The following is a 15,941-nucleotide window of genomic DNA, read 5'->3' on the forward strand; positions in this document are numbered from 1 at the left end:
ACATCAAAATAGGTTTTATAAAGTGTCAACTGATATGCAAATCCAGTGTCTTGAAGAAGTATTCACCCCCACAACTATTTTCATATTTTACTCTCACTTTCTAAATTTGAAGTATATGGTGATAGAATTTTGAGTTAATCTACAAAACATTGTGTACCATGTCAAACAAAAAAAATTCCAAAACTTGCCAACGATTTACCAAAAATTGAAAACCAAAATTGTGAGGCTGAATAAGTATTCATCCCTTAGCAATTACTACACTAACTTTCCTCGGGTTCAATACTGTACATTACCTTACCAACTCACCCAATTTGTTAATGTAGAAAATTGGAGGATCACCTGTTTTTAATGAATTCATAAGAATAAATACCCCCCTACACCCCCGCACTCAGTAAGGTCCAACGGTATGGTAGATTTTCAACAGACCAAACCAAAATAAATACAAAAGAACATTCAAGGCAAGTCAGGGAAATGATAATAGAGAAGCACAGATCTGGGGAAAGGTACAAGACCATCTCCAGGGTACCTAACATACCTCAGAGCTTAGTGTCACACTGTCTCGGTCAGGCCACCCTTCTAAACTTAGTCACCAGAGAAAAATGGCACTTGTAAGAGAGGCTACTGAGATGCCAACAGTCACTCTGACTGAGCTGCAGAAGACAGTGGCTCCACAATCTCTAAGGCCTTGCACAAAAAGGGTATTTATACAAAAGTGGCAAAGAAGAAGCCCTGGCTACAAAAAAGCATATCCTTGCCTGTAAAGACTTTGCAAAGCATCATTTAAAGGATACTGTAAAGATTTAGAAGAAGGTCTTGTGGTTGGATGAAACCTGAAGTGGAACATTTTGGCCTCAACACTAAGTGGTTTGTGTGACATAGATCTAATACCGCACATCACCCAGATAACATCATTCCTACTGTACAGTATAGTGGAGGTAGCAGCATGATATGGGAATGCTTTTCAGCAGCAGGGACTGGAAATCTGGTCAGGATTGATAGAAAGATGAATGCCGCTAAATACAGAGAGATCCTGGATGAAAACCCGCTGGCCTCTGCCAGAAAGCTTAAACTGGGTAGGAAGTTTGTCTTTCAGCAGGACAACAACCCAAAGTACACTGCCAGGGCAACCATGGAGTGGCATCAAATGAAGAAGCTTGATGTGCTTGAGTGGCCCAGTCAGAGTCTTGACCATAATCCAATTGAACGTCTCTGGCAAGACCTCAAGATGGCTGTCCACTGCCACTCCCCAACTAACCTGGCACAGTTTGAGCAATTACAAGAAGGAATGGGCAAATCTTGTTCCATCAATGGGCAAAGCTAATAGAGACTTATCCAAAAAGACTACTGGCTGTAATAAATGCAAGAGGTGTTTCAACTAAATACTGAGCAAAGGGAGATGAATACTTTTGAACAGCTGACACTTCCATATTTGAATTTTTAGCTTTTCATGCTTCACAATTTTCCTTGATCTGCACTATTATTTATACTACACAAACTAATAAGCAACTTATCTCATCAGTTCCCTGTATCCACATATCCTTATGCTTCCTCTGAAGTGCTTCAATGTCAATCTGCTTCTGGTGTTTTGTTGAAATGATCAATTCTGTTGTGTTTTCTCAAAGCCTTTAAAATTAAAGATTTCTCTTTCAGACATTACATAAGAAATTGAGCATGATAAGGCTGCTTGCAGTTTCCAACTCAAAACCATTTTTACCGAAGTCCTTCATTTCCAGAAAATCATCAATAACTATCTCGAATGAATGGGGATCAGAGTTGCAGCATCTGTTTTGCAGCAGCAGTGCAGTGTGAAAAGGGTAGTATGATAGTCATGGGAGATTTCAACATGCAGCTCGACTGGGAAAATCAGGTTGGAAAGGGATCTCAAGAGAGTGTGTTTGTTGAATGCCTACGAGATAGCTTTTTAGAGCAGTTTGTCGTTGAGCCTACTAGGGGATTAGCTGTACTGAATTGGGTGTTATGTAATGAATCGGAGGTGATTAGGGAGCTTAAGGTAAAAGAACCCTTAGGAGGCAGTGATCACAATATGATTGAGTTCAACTTGAAATTTGATAGGGAGAAAGTGAAGTCTGACATAGCAGTATTTCAGTGGAGTAAAGGAAATTACAGTGGTATGAGAGAGGAGTTGGCCAAAGTAAATTGGAAAGGGGTGCTGGCAGGGATGACAGCAGAACAGCAATGGTGTGAGTTTCTGGGAGAAATGAGGAAGGTGCAGGATAGATGTATTCCAAAAACAAAGAAATACTCAAATGGCAAAATAGTACAATCATGGCTGACAAGGGAAGTCAAAGCTAATGCAAAAGCAAAAGAGAGGGCATACAACAAAGCAAATTTAGTGGGAAGATAGAGGATTGGGAAGCTTTTAAAAGCTGATAGAGGGCAACTAAAAGAGTCATTAGGAGGGAAAAGATGAAATATGAAAGCAAGCTAACAAACAATACCAAAGATTATAGTAAAAGCTTTTTCCAAGTATGTAAAAAAAAGAGAGATCGTAGTAGATATAGGACCGGTAGAAAATGAGGCTGGAGAAATAATAATGAGGGATAAGGAGATGGCAGATGAACTAAATGAGTATTTTGCATCAATCTTCAATGTGGAACACAATAGCAGTGTGCCAGATGTTGAAGGGTGTGAGGCAAGAGAAGTGACTGTAGTTACTATTACAAGGGAGAAGGTGCTCAAAAAGCAGACAGACCTAAGTCACCAGACCAAATGAGCTGCACCTGAGGTATGTCATCAAAGACTGTAGCAAATTTCTACAGATGTTCACACATTCTGTTTGGTTCCATACCAGGCAGTGATGCAACCAAACAGAATGTGTGAACATCTGTAGAAATTTGCTACAGTCTTTGATGACATACCAATTCTCCTCAAACTGCTAATGAAGTAGAGCCACTGGCATGATTGCATCAATATGTTGGGCCCAGAATAGATCCTCTGAGATGTTGATGCCCAGGAACTTGAAACTACTCATCCCTTCCATTGCTGATTTTCCCTTCTTGAACTTGCACACCCTTTTCACAATTACATTTCTCCCAGGATTACCACATACTAAAAAGAAAGTGAAGAGAGTATAAGCAACCTGGTAAGAGAGGGAAGATGATAGATAGAAAACACTAATCAGCAAATTCTATCCACCAAGGCTTTTACAGAAACATTTCTCTTTGCTCACCTCAACAAGAATCAAGAAATAAAGTGATTCTACTTCAGTAAAGATAATATCTTCACTGAAACATTCCAACAGTCTCAACCACAAAGAAACAAGAAACAAATTGTGCCAGTGGCTATGAAATCATAAGCTTCTGTAGATTTTTTTCAAAACCTCCCAGTCTGCAGGACTGTATTCTATTGCAGATGATAAGACTTAATCTAAATTTATTTTGGTGGAGATCAGGAAATAGCAAGAGAAGTACTAGCTTCCCGATAGCATAGGCTGCCTTTAAATACAATGACAATACATCCCCTTCCTGAAGCTGCTCAACATTTTCACCATTGACTTCCCCTTCCTGAAGTCAACAATCAATCAAGTGGTCTTACTGATGTTCAGTGCAAAGTTGTTGTTGCTACATGACTCAACCAGCTGATCTACACTCAGTGGCCACTGAGTATATATTCATGATCTTCTGCTACTGTAGCCCATGCAGTTCAACATGTTGTGCATTCAGAGATGCTCTTCCTCACACACTGTTGTAATGTGTGGTTATTTGAGTTACTGTCATCTTCCTGTTAGCTTGAAACAGTCTGGCCATTCTCCTCTGACCCCTCTCATTACCAAGGCATTTTTGCCCACAGAACTGTTACTCACTGGGTGTGTTTTGTTTTTCTCACCATTCTCTGTAAACTCTAGACTGTTGTGCATTAAATCCCAGATCAGCAATTTTTGAGATACTCAAACTGCCCCGTCTGACACCAACAACCATTTCATGGTCAAAGTCACTTAGATCACATTTCTTCCTCATTCTGATGTTTGTTCTGAACAACATCTGAACCTCTTGACCATATTTACATGCTTTTATGCATTGAGTTGCTGTCACATGATTGGCTGATTAGATATTTGTATGTAACACTTACCCAACAGGCTGGTATATGTCTAGGGGAAAAAGAGATCCAGCCACACACCAACCCCGCCTCCCGTACACGCAGGTGCTGTGAGAATCGAGTTTATGCCGGCAGTATCAAACTCACAACAAATACCGTTATGAAATACACTTTAAAGAGTTTACTAAAATTAAAAGAGTATTAGGCAGTACAATATATATATATACAAGAAAAAAACAAAAGGCGCCAACTTATCAAAGTTCAGTCAGTTTAGTGCACATCGGTGGAGCTCATCCAGCGAACCATTCGACTCCTCGGTGGTCGTCCTCCCGAAACTCCCACTTCGGACTCCCCGGTGGTCTCCCGAGCGCACGTCCTCCTTCCTCGGCGTCTCCCTCCAGACTCCCCAAGCCCGCGCAACCCCTCCCCCAAGTTCCCAGCCTCACAAAACACAATAACATTCCCCATTGATTAACAAATGAATACAATTACCATATCAGCCATTCTAAAGCGAAACAACGGCAAGAGAAACTTTTAACAGACAAAGAAGCATTCCTACTCGTAACAAACCAAAGAAGCCCTTTTTAGTAACATACACAGGACATTGTACATGTATTAAAGGGCAATTGTACAGTGGTCACTGAGTGTATCTCACTCCTGTATGCCTCCCTGACACCATCTGAGATACTGTCAACAATAGTTGTTTCATCAGCAAGTTTGTAGGTGACATCTGAGCTCTGCCTATCCATACAGTTATAAACATGGAGAGAGTAGAGCAGTGAGCTAAGCATGCATTCTTGAGGTGTGCCAGTGTTGATTGTCAGTGCATCAGTGAGGACGAGATGTTACTTCCGATCCACACTGACTGTGGCTTTCTGATAAGGAAGTCAAGGATCCAGTTGCAGAGGGAGATACAGAGGCCCAGGTTTTGAAGCTTATTTATTATTACAGTACTGCAGGAATGATGGTGTTGAACATTGAGCTGTAATCAATAAACAGCAGCCTGGTATTGCTGTTATCCAGATGGTCCAAGGCTGAGCAGAGAGCCAGTGAGATTGCATCTGCTGTAGACCTGTATAATGAACTCAATGACTGAACCTCCACTGTCTTCCAGTGTAGAGAATTCTAAAGATTCATCACCCTTTCCATGAAGGAAATTCCTCATAAATAGCTTACTCCCTATTTTAAGACTGTGACTCCCTGTTCTAGACTCAGCCAGGGAGAGTATCATCTTTGCATCCAGGCTATTAATTCCATTGATATCTCTCATCATTCTAAATTTGACAGAATATCAGCCTGGTCCGCTCTAATTATTCCTGGTGGCAATTAAACATTCTTGGAACCAGTCAAGTGAATCTTTGCAGTGTTCCTTCGCTGGCAAGTGCATTTTTTCTTTATGCAAGTTAACCAAAACTATACACAGTCCTTCAGATGTAATCTCACCAAGGCCCTACGTAATTGCAAAAATAGATCTTTATGCTTGTATTTAAATTTTTCCAAAAAGCCATTTCCCTTTCTAATTGCTGCAACTGCAAGTTGGTTTTCCATGACTTGTGTACAAGGATGCTCAAGTCCCTTTGGCATCAACAGTATATATTTTTTCCACCAGTGAAAAAATAATTTTCTACTCTGCAAATGAAGAGTGCAGCAAAATAAATAAATCCACATTATATTGCATCTGCTCCTGCTCATTCACTAAGCCAATCAATTCGCTAATTGATTGCAACATTGAAAAAAAAGTTCTGAATTTTTTTCTCTCCACACTTCCATTCAAAGCTTAAAGTTCAAAGTAAATTTCTTATCAAATTATGAAAATGTCATATTGTGCAATGCCCCCAACTCTTCATTAATTCATTCATTAATTTACATTATTAGGAAAAATATTAGGAAAAAAGACAGCAAAGAATCAGTGAACCAGATTAAATAATGGGTTCACCCTCTAAATGGCATGGAAAGACAATGTGTTCCTAAAGTGAAGCATGTCCAATATCCAACTATGGATGCCCCGTGTCACGATAGTTGGACATCGGACATCAGGCCAGTGGATGAGGGCTCCCTGGGTTAGCGAGTTGGCAGCAAGTTCCAGAGTTGGAGTTCCATGCAGGCAGGTGGAACAAGTTCCTACGACCACTGGGTTCACAAATCAGTGAGACTGGAGTTTAAGGCCTGGTGTTTGGGGTCCTGTCATCAGCAAGCACTGAGTTCGAACCCAAGTGTTTGGTCATTAGCTGGCCTGGGATCGATGCCTAGGACTGAGACTCGAGAGTTGAATCGGAAGTCTGGAAGTCGAGGACCGTTGGCCGGAGTCTGGGAAGCTCTGCAACTCTTCTGCGGAAATTGAAACCCGATGTCTGCAAGCCTGAGCTGGAGGGTGGTGGCTGGAGGCTGAAGAAGATGGCCTGTCCTTGGGATAAAGGACTGTGCATGTGCATGGGTGAGAGGGAGGAAAGAGACCTGCTTTGCTGTTGTTGGTTCATTTCTTGTTGTGTTATGTGTTATTCTGCTGAGCACTGTGAGCATATGTTGGCAGCAGAATGTGTGGCAATACTTGCAAGCTGCCCTCTGCACACCCTTGGGTGTGGAAATTATTAACACAAATGATGTATTTCGCTGTATGTTTTGATGTACACATGATAAATAAATTTGAATCTTGAAGTGATTCTGCCGTATGACCCAAGGATAGGGTGAGATGTTTTGAAATTGATGGACATGTGATAATACCTCCTAGAGTTGGCAATTTTGCTTTAATTATGAATTAGTTCAACATTCTCATTATTCTCTACATAAAGACTCTGGAACCATAAGCCATATGATCTACCATCCTTCAGCAGAATGGATATACAGGTTCCACACCCCCCCCCTCCCCCAATCCGAAGGTAGAGCGTTCCTATGAAACCGTTTGTAAACCAAAATGTCGTAAAGCAAAGAAGCAATTACCATTAATTTATATGGGGAAAATTTTTGTGCATTCCCAGACCCAAAAAAATAACCTACCAAATCAAACCAAATAGCACATAAAACCTAAAATAACACTAACATATAGTAAAAGCAGGAATGATATGATAAATATGCACCCTATATAAAGTAGAAATATTGTATGTATGGTATAGTTTCACTTATCAAAATCGGGAAGACAGCGAACCAAATTCGATTTGGAGAAGAAAAATCGGCATGTACACGCTTATGCATGTACACACATACGTACGCACATACACACATGCGCAAACAACTGCCCGCATAAGGTTTCACTGTCATTGCAGTCTTTCTCGGGGTAAACACGTGTATAAAGCGGGCGTCTTTTTTTCGTAAAAGTGAAAATCCTCTTTGGTTAGTGAAAACAGGTACTAATGTAGGTCTTTCGTAACAGCGAGTTGTCGTAAAGCGAACGTTCAAAAAACGGGAGACACCTGTACAGCGGATTCCAGTTAATTGGGCCACATCAGAACCAGTTCAGAGACTCACTGTTCCATGAGATTTACTTGTCTCTGCGCTGAACTGAAGCTATAACCTGCAACTAACATGCACTGGATCGGCTACAGTGATGACTGGCTTTGTGGCTGTGGACTTAGTTCTGAATGTTATTTGCTGACTTTTATTGTTTGTACAATTTGATTTTTTCTGCACATTGGGTGTTTGATGTTTTTTTTAATAGGTTCTTTGGGATTCTTTGTTGTGTAAGGAGATGAATCTCAAGGTTTTATACAGTATACCTGTACATACTTTTACACATTTAACTGTGTTGGAGGCACAAAAATAAATGCAACTATTGTTAAGATGTTTTATCATAAAAAATCTTGAAAAGTCTTGATAAGGTCTGATGTGGATCAACAACTGTATTTTCATTAACTTTTCTAACTATAGTTATGTTTTAAAGGCGCTACAAAAATAATAATGAAGAATAATCCTGCAAAGGAAAATTTAAAAATATAAAGCTCAAGAAAATTTGGGACCACCCCTTGTGGATGACCCTCCAATATAAGAGAACAAATTCACTGAATAGAATTAGAAAATGCACCAGTTTGGCAAAGCTCACTCTAAGCCAGACTAAATGCAATAATAACTACCAAATCTATCTGCATAACACAGATTAGTTCAGTGTGCAATTTGATGTGCGCTTGCCATTACACCAGCTGGCACATTGTGAAGCACTACAATGTCCTCACATGGTACTCATAAGGAGAGTATTGAGATTATTGTGCAAACCTTATTTGATACCTGATGCACCATCAATAACTCTAGGAGACTGGAAGTGAACGATAGGCTTTTATCAACATCGAAAAGGGAGCACGACATGCCGAAAACTGAGGGAGGAGCAGTGCCCCAATCGCCTTTATACAGGGGTCTGTGGGAGGAGCCACAGGAGCAGTCAGCAGAGGGGCGTGTCCAGACAGGTATATGTAGTTCACCACAATACCAGTGCTATAAAAGTAGAACTCAACAGCTGTGTTTTACTGAACTCAGATGATCCAGCATTTAGATAATATCACTTGTTCTATTGGTAGAACAATTATCTGCATGTTAGTTGCTTATTGAATTTGTACCAAACGCTGGTATTTTCAGACCTTGTTGCTATTTGTGAAGTCAATAACATGCAACATAAAATAATTTTATCTTCATTCTAAAGCATAGACTAACAGCACAAATACTGTTAACACTTCTCTCAGAAGAACTACATACAAAAAAGAAAGTGAAGAGAGCATGAACAACCTGCAAATTCTATCCACCCAGGGCTTTACTACTATGGCATTTCTACTATGCTCACCTGAATAAGTATCAAGAATTGAAGTGATTCTACTTCCGTAAAGATAATGTCTTCACTGAAACATTCTAAAAGCCTCAACCACAAAGCAACAATTGCATACATTTTGCCAGTGGCTATTAAATTTTAAACTTCTGTAGATTTTTTCAACACCTCCTAGTTTGTGGGACTTTTTTTAACTACAGATTCTCTTCTGCACTAGAAAACAGAGCCCTGCAAACTGAGAGGTGTTGAAATAATCTAAATCTCTTTTGGCAGAGATCAGGAGGCACCAAGAGAAATACTGGCATCCCTATAGCTTTGGGTGCCTTTGAATAAAATGACAGTACATCTTGTGCAGCACATAAATTCCAAAATGCTCTATAATCAAAAGGGATACCACACTGAGAACACAACTGGTCTGGCAATACATAGTATTGTATTGTGGTCACATGACCAGAGGACACAGCCTCAGAATAGAGGGGCGACCTTTTAGAACAGAGATGAGGAGGAATTTCTTTAGCCAGAGAGCAGTGAATCTGTGGAATTTGTTGCCAAAGGCAGCTGAGGAGGTCAAGTCTTTATGTATATTTAAGGCAGGGGTTGATAGATTCTTGATTGATCAGGGTATGAAGGGATACGGGGAGCAGGATGGCAGGAGATTGGGTCTAAGAGGAAAAATGGATCAGCCATGATGAAATGGCAGAGCAGACTCAACGGGCCAATTAGCCTAATTCTGATCCTATAGCTTATGGTTTTATGATGGCCATTGCTTAGTACACTTATAGTGTCAGATCGTTACATTCTGCACCAGTCTCTTGTGCTAACCATGCTTAAGTCTTTAAAACATACCACAGGGTAACTATACATCAACAAGATCTATATTGCTTCTTTATTATGCAGCTCAAGTACATGAGATGTGGTCACAAATGCTAGGTTATCACTTGTACAGATATCACTAGCACAAACTTTGTAGAGCTACATGAGTTAATTGTGAAACATGATCCCAATATATATTTTCCAGTAGCCTCCAATTTAGTTCCTATAACTTCTGAGAGTTTAACTTAAATAACCAACAGATAATATGCAGTGAAAGGTGAAAAGAGCAAATAAAATATCTCAAAGGGCTTAAGATGCACTTCTATCTACGAAGCTGCCGTTTTGAATGAATGAGGAGTAAAGTCTGTCATTATCCCCGTTTACCATGAACTTGACTCTTTTCCCCGTTTGCTACAACTTGCAGGAAAGAAGGCGACCTTCACCCATCCTGCTGCTACGTAGTTAATGGTCGGTGAGCCTGGTTGCTATGAGGAGCTCCAATCGCGATGGGATTGTGGGTTTGGATGACGTCACCGCGGCGGCAACTTTCAACGGCAAGGTTGCCGGAAGGGGTTGTTTGGCGCATGGCCTGGGCCTGAGCCCGAGGATTTGTGTTACTCTTGTTGTAGTTGCTTCTGTGCGTCGTGAAGAACCAGAGACAAACATGGTAAGAAATAGTTTGCCTCGCGTAGGATGGGGCGGTGGTGGGAATGTAGGCGTGGGGTTCTTGGAACTCGGTCCCGCAAATCCCAAGTCGGGTGTTCCGGCGAGGGAAGTAAAAGGAATTGGAATTTGTTTATTATTGTCACATGTACTGAGAAACAGTGATTTCTCAGCAGTTCGTGCCCCTGGGCTGTGTTAATAGTAAATTAACCTCTAGTAAAGGAAAACAGTATTTCAGGAACTAAGGGAAGAGTTTTGAAACAAAATGTTCAACTTTGTTTCTGTGTAGAGGGGCTGGGTAGTGGCAAGGAAATAACTAGTCTCAAAGTTCTCTAGAATAAGAAGGACATCAGGAGACATAAAAAAAACTGCAGATGGTGAAATCCGGAACAACAATATCTGCTGGATCATGTAGCATCTGTAGGAGAGTAAAGATTTGTTGACATTTTATGAGAAACTGTGCATCAGTTCATTGGGTGTTGGTTGTTGAGCACAAACTTGCCAGTCATCGAATTATAGATGTGTAATTGAAAAGGTTGCAAGTGGCCAATGGAACCATATAACTAAGATTTGATCCTTGGGTTCATTGGTAGCTCCAAATCTGCTTTATTACTCACTGCACGTGTAGTTAACTGACTTAATGGAGTCACAGGTCTTTGTGAAACTCTATAAAATGATTGTAATTAATAATCTTACGTGCAATATGGCAAATTACATTGATCTAAGATGAACCAGCCTATCCAATTCCTTTCTACACTATATGGCATTTTGTCAAAAGAAACGTGGAAAGTTAAGATTTACAACTGAGCTACCTTTATACTGCAGTTCAAGAACTTAGTTCAGTGAGGTTATTGAAGTATGTTTTTATTTCTGGAAGTTGAGAGTATTTTAAAAGACATTAGTCGTTCTGATCAGTATGTTCTTATAACCCTTTCCTACAACTTGAAGTAAAAGCAATCAATAATTTAAAGTTTGCCACTATTTTGTGTAATTTCCTGAAATGTGCCATAGGGATTCTTTCAACCCTGTTAAATGGAGCTGAAAAAATGTTACAACTGTGTATTTTATTTCTTTATTCAGCCTAATTACTGTGTGCATTGTTGGACCAGGCATGGTTAATCAGAAGTACCGGAGATATCCAGGGTGTAGTTTTTCATATACTGTGTGATTGAGTATGCCAGATCAAAGGAGCAACAAATTTGCAATGTCAAATATGTCTACTTTTACAGAAATGTACCCAGAGACTCTTTTTCAAATAAAATGTCAGGAAGCTTGAGTAACAGATATCACAATGTTTGGTATATTGAATAGACTAACTGAATTATTATGGTGAGTTTCTCCATCCATCTGTGAAACAACTCTATTTATAATGCTTTGAATATCCCAAATTACTTCGCAGGACTGTATAATCAGACAAAATTAATATCAATTTCATTAAGGATATATTAGAACAAAGTAGAGGTGCCAAGAAATTGTGAATAGAAAATTTTTGAAAATTCCGAAGCTAAGTTCTAGATTGATAAATGTATGGTCACCATTGAGCTCAGGATAGTGAGAAGCAAAGCCAGTGTTGGGGTGTAAATATTTAAAAATTGAGGAGCCCCAAGGATGAGCAGCAGAATCAAGGGTTTTGTAAGGTTCCGAAATAAGGCCGTAGAACCCAAGATCTTTTTTTTCTCTCAGTAATAAGCACAAGGGGCTGAAAGTGAAAAGTTGTGTAAGAATTACATGAATTTGAAATGTTGCCTTCAGAATTGTACATTTGCACTTCACTGCTGAATACATATCTGTTTAAATGGACAGTGTGGCATAGCTTGGGCAGCAAATTGTAACACCAATGTAGCCAATGGGGATTAAATATACAGCATCAGTGACCCGAGTTCAATGTGCTAGGAGTTCAATCTGAGGCCACAAACCAGGCACGCCCAGGATCCTCTTCAGTTTGCGTATAAGGAGAAGGTGGGAGTGGAGGATGCTATCACGTATTTGCTGCACAAATCACTCTCTCACCTAGAGGGGGTCAGTTGTGCTGTGAGGATTACATTCCTTGACTTCTCTAGTGCCTTTAACACCATCCAGCCCAAGATCTTAAGGCACAAACTAACGGAGATGGGAGTAGACTCTCACATGGTGGATTGGATAGTGGACTACTTGACAGATAGACCTCAGTATGTGCGGTTGGGAGACTGTAGGTCTGACACGGTGGTCAGCAGCACAGGGAACGTGTGGGAACCGTACTCTCTCCGGTCCTGTTCACCCTGTACACATCAGACTTCCAATATAACTCGGAGTCCTGCCATGTGCAGAAGTTCGCTGATGACACGGCCATAGTGGGGTGTGTCAGGAATGGACAGGAGGAGGAGTATAGGAAACTGATACAGGACTTTGTGATATGGTGCAACTCAAACTACCTGCGTCTCAATATCACCAAGACCAAGGAGATGGTGGTGGACTTTAGGAGATCTAGGCCTCATATGGAGCCAGTGATCATTAATGGAGAATGTGTGGAGCAGGTTAAGACCTACAAGTATCTGGGAGTACAGTTAGACGAGAAGCTAGACTGGACTGCCAACACAGATGCCTTGTGCAGGAAGGCACAGAGTCGACTGTACTTCCTAAGAAGGTTGGCGTCATTCAATGTCTGTAGTGAGATGCTGAAGATGTTCTATAGGTCAGTTGTGGAGAGCGCCCTCTTCTTTGTGGTGGCGTGTTGGGGAGGAAGCATTAAGAAGAGGGACGCCTCACGTCTTAATAAGGTGGTAAGGAAGGCGGGCTCTGTCGTGGGCAAAGTACTGGAGAGTTTAACATCGGTAGCTGAGCGAAGGGCGCTGTGTAGGCTACGGTCAATTATGGATAACTCTGAACATCCTCTACATAGCACCATCCAGAGACAGAGAAGCAGTTTCAGCGACAGGTTACTATCGATGCAATGCTCCTCAGACAGGATGAAGAGGTCAATACTCCCCAATGCCATTAGGCTTTACAATTCTACCGCCAGGACTTAAGAACTTTTTAAAAGCTATTATTAATGCTTTTTGAGATAGTGATTTAGATGCATATCATATTTTTTTTACTGAGTTAAGTATTGTATGTAATTAGTTTTGCTACAACAAGTGTATGGGACATTGGAAAAAAAGTTGAATTTCCCCATGGGGATGAATAAAGTATCTATCTATCTATCTATATCTTTAGGATATCTAAATACATTTTTCACCTTTTTCTCAAAGGTTACTGAGCCAAAAAAAAACTCAGGGATTTACGCACTGTCACAACATGCTGTGCATCCCTTTGATACATTCCGTGGATGTAAACTCCCAAGTTCCAGCAGTAAATAAATTGTATTTCACATCATGCAATCTGTTATATTTATACACATCATATTACCTTTAAGTTTTCTTTTCAATCATAGTTTTATCCCATTCTTTTTATCAAGCTTTTGATGTGTAACTCTGGTAGGCATAGGAGAATTAGAATTTGGTTTTCCAGTTTGCAAAAATTATAATTCTTCCCTTCCAGCAATTTACAAACCCAGGTTTATGATAGCTTGGCATTTTACGTAAACATTTATTCCAAGCTGAAATTAAAACAAAAATTGCAAAAGTTATTAAATGTGCATTTACAAAATGTGTGCCTGGTTAACAATTTTCTGAAATCTCTGGTTTTGGTCCATCAAAGATTGTTCTGTTATGATCAGAAGGCAGGATGACGCAGCAACCGTGTCTGACAAGAGAGGTCAAAGCAAACATAAAAATCAAAGAGGGGGCAATGTAATAGATCATGAATCAGTGTGAAGTTAGAGGATTGGGAAGCTTTTTTAAAAAAAAAACAACAGAAGGCAACTAAAAATATCATAAAGAAGGAAAAGATGGAATATGAAGGTAAGCTAGCCAATAATCTTAAATACTAAAAGTTTCTTCAGATATATGAAGTGTAAAAGAGAGGCGAGAGTAGATATCGGTCTGCTGGAAAGTGATGCTGGAGAGGTAGTAACGGGGGACAAGGAAATGACGGGCAAATTGATTAAATATTTTGCATCAGTCTTCACTGTGGAAGATACAAACAGTATGCCAGAAGTTCAAGAGTGTCAGGCAGCAGAAATGAGTTAAGTTGCCATTACTTGGGAGAATTCAATCACAAAGGAGAAAATCTGCAGATGCTGGAAATCCAAGCAACACGCACAAAATGCTGGAAGAATTCAGCAGGCCAGGCAGCATCTATGGAAAAGAGTACAGTCAATATTCCAGGCCGAAACCCTTCGGCAGGACTGGAGGGAAAAAAAGCCAAGGAGTAGATTTAAAAGGTGGGGGGAAGGGAGAGAGAAACACAAAGTGGTAGGTGAAACCTGAAAGGGGAGGGGATGAAGTAAAGAGCTGGGACGTAATTTGGTGAAAGAGACAAAAGGCCATGGAAGACAGAAAAGGGGGGGAGGAGCGCCAGAGGGAGGCTATGTGTGGGGATGGGAAATGGTGGAGAGGGGGTGGGGGCATTACTGGAAGTGCAAGAAATCAATGTTCATGCCATCGGGTTGGAGGCAAGCCAGACGGAATATAAGGTGTTGTACCTCCAACTTAACTGTGGCCTTATCCCGACAGCGTAGGAGGCCGTGAATAGACATATTAGAATAGGAATGGGAAGTGGAATTAAAATGGGTGGCCGCTGGGAGATCCCACTTTTTCTGGCGGATGGAGCATAGATGCTGTTTAGGGCCCTGAATGGTAGTGAGGGAGGGGTGTAGGTACGGATGTAGCACTTGTTCTGCTTGCAAGGATAAGGGCCAGGAGAGAGATCAGTGGGGAGGGACAAATGGACAAGGGAGCTGCATAGCCTGCAGAAAGCCGAGAGTGGCGGGGGGGGGGGGGGGGGGGAAGATGTGTATGGTGGTGGGATTCTGTTGAAGACGGCGGAAGTTTCAGAGAATTATGTGCTGGACATGGAGGCTGGTGGGGTGGTATGTGAAGACAAGGGGAACCCTATCCCTGATAGAGTGGTGGGAGGATGGGGTAAGAGTGGGCATGCATGAAATTGAAGAGATGTGGTTGAGGGCAGTGTTGATGGTGGAGGAAGAGAAGCCCCTTTCTTTGAAAAAGAGTAGGAAAAATGGGACGGTCACCAGTGTAGGCTTGGAACATAGACTGTTCCATGTAGCCAACAAACAGGCAGACATAGCTGGGACCCATGCGAGTGTCCATGGCTACCCCTTTTGTTTGAAGGAAGTGAGAGGACCCAAAGGAGAAATTATTTAGAGTGAGGGCAAGTTCCACTAGGTGGAGAGTGGTGGTAGAGGGGAACTGGTTAGGTCTGGTGTCCAGAAATAAACGGAGAACTTTGAGACCTTCCTGGTGGTGGGGGGGGGGTGGGGGTGTATGGGGACTGGACATCCATAGTGAAAATAAGATGATGGGAGTCAGAGACATGAAATCATTGAAAAGATCCAGAGTGTGTTGAGTCACATGAATGTAGGGAGGAAGGGACTGAACTAAGGGGGATAAAACAGAGTTGAGGTATGCAGATATGAGTTCAAGCTGAAACAGTGAGTCTACCTGGACAAGTGAGTTTGTGGATCTTGGGTAGGAGGTAGAAACGGGAGGTGAGGGAACTATGAGGTTAGCGGTGGTGGATGGGAGATCCCCAGTGTCAATAAGGTTGGTAAAACCTTATTACTTGG

General features: G+C 41.1%; 1 protein-coding gene across 1 annotated transcript in view; it reads left to right on the forward strand.

Moving 5' to 3' along the window:
* Nucleotides 1-10,100: 10,100 nt before the first annotated feature.
* The window catches only part of hrob (homologous recombination factor with OB-fold), a 47,357-nt gene continuing 41,516 nt past the window's right edge, over nucleotides 10,101-15,941 (forward strand). Inside the window, exon 1 of the mRNA XM_073071568.1 lies at nucleotides 10,101-10,280. Coding sequence (XP_072927669.1) covers nucleotides 10,101-10,280 — 180 coding nt within the window. The remainder of the gene's footprint in view (nucleotides 10,281-15,941) is intronic.

The sequence above is a fragment of the Hemitrygon akajei genome, chromosome 18 (assembly GCF_048418815.1).
Source record: "Hemitrygon akajei chromosome 18, sHemAka1.3, whole genome shotgun sequence".
Lineage (NCBI taxonomy): Eukaryota > Metazoa > Chordata > Chondrichthyes > Myliobatiformes > Dasyatidae > Hemitrygon > Hemitrygon akajei.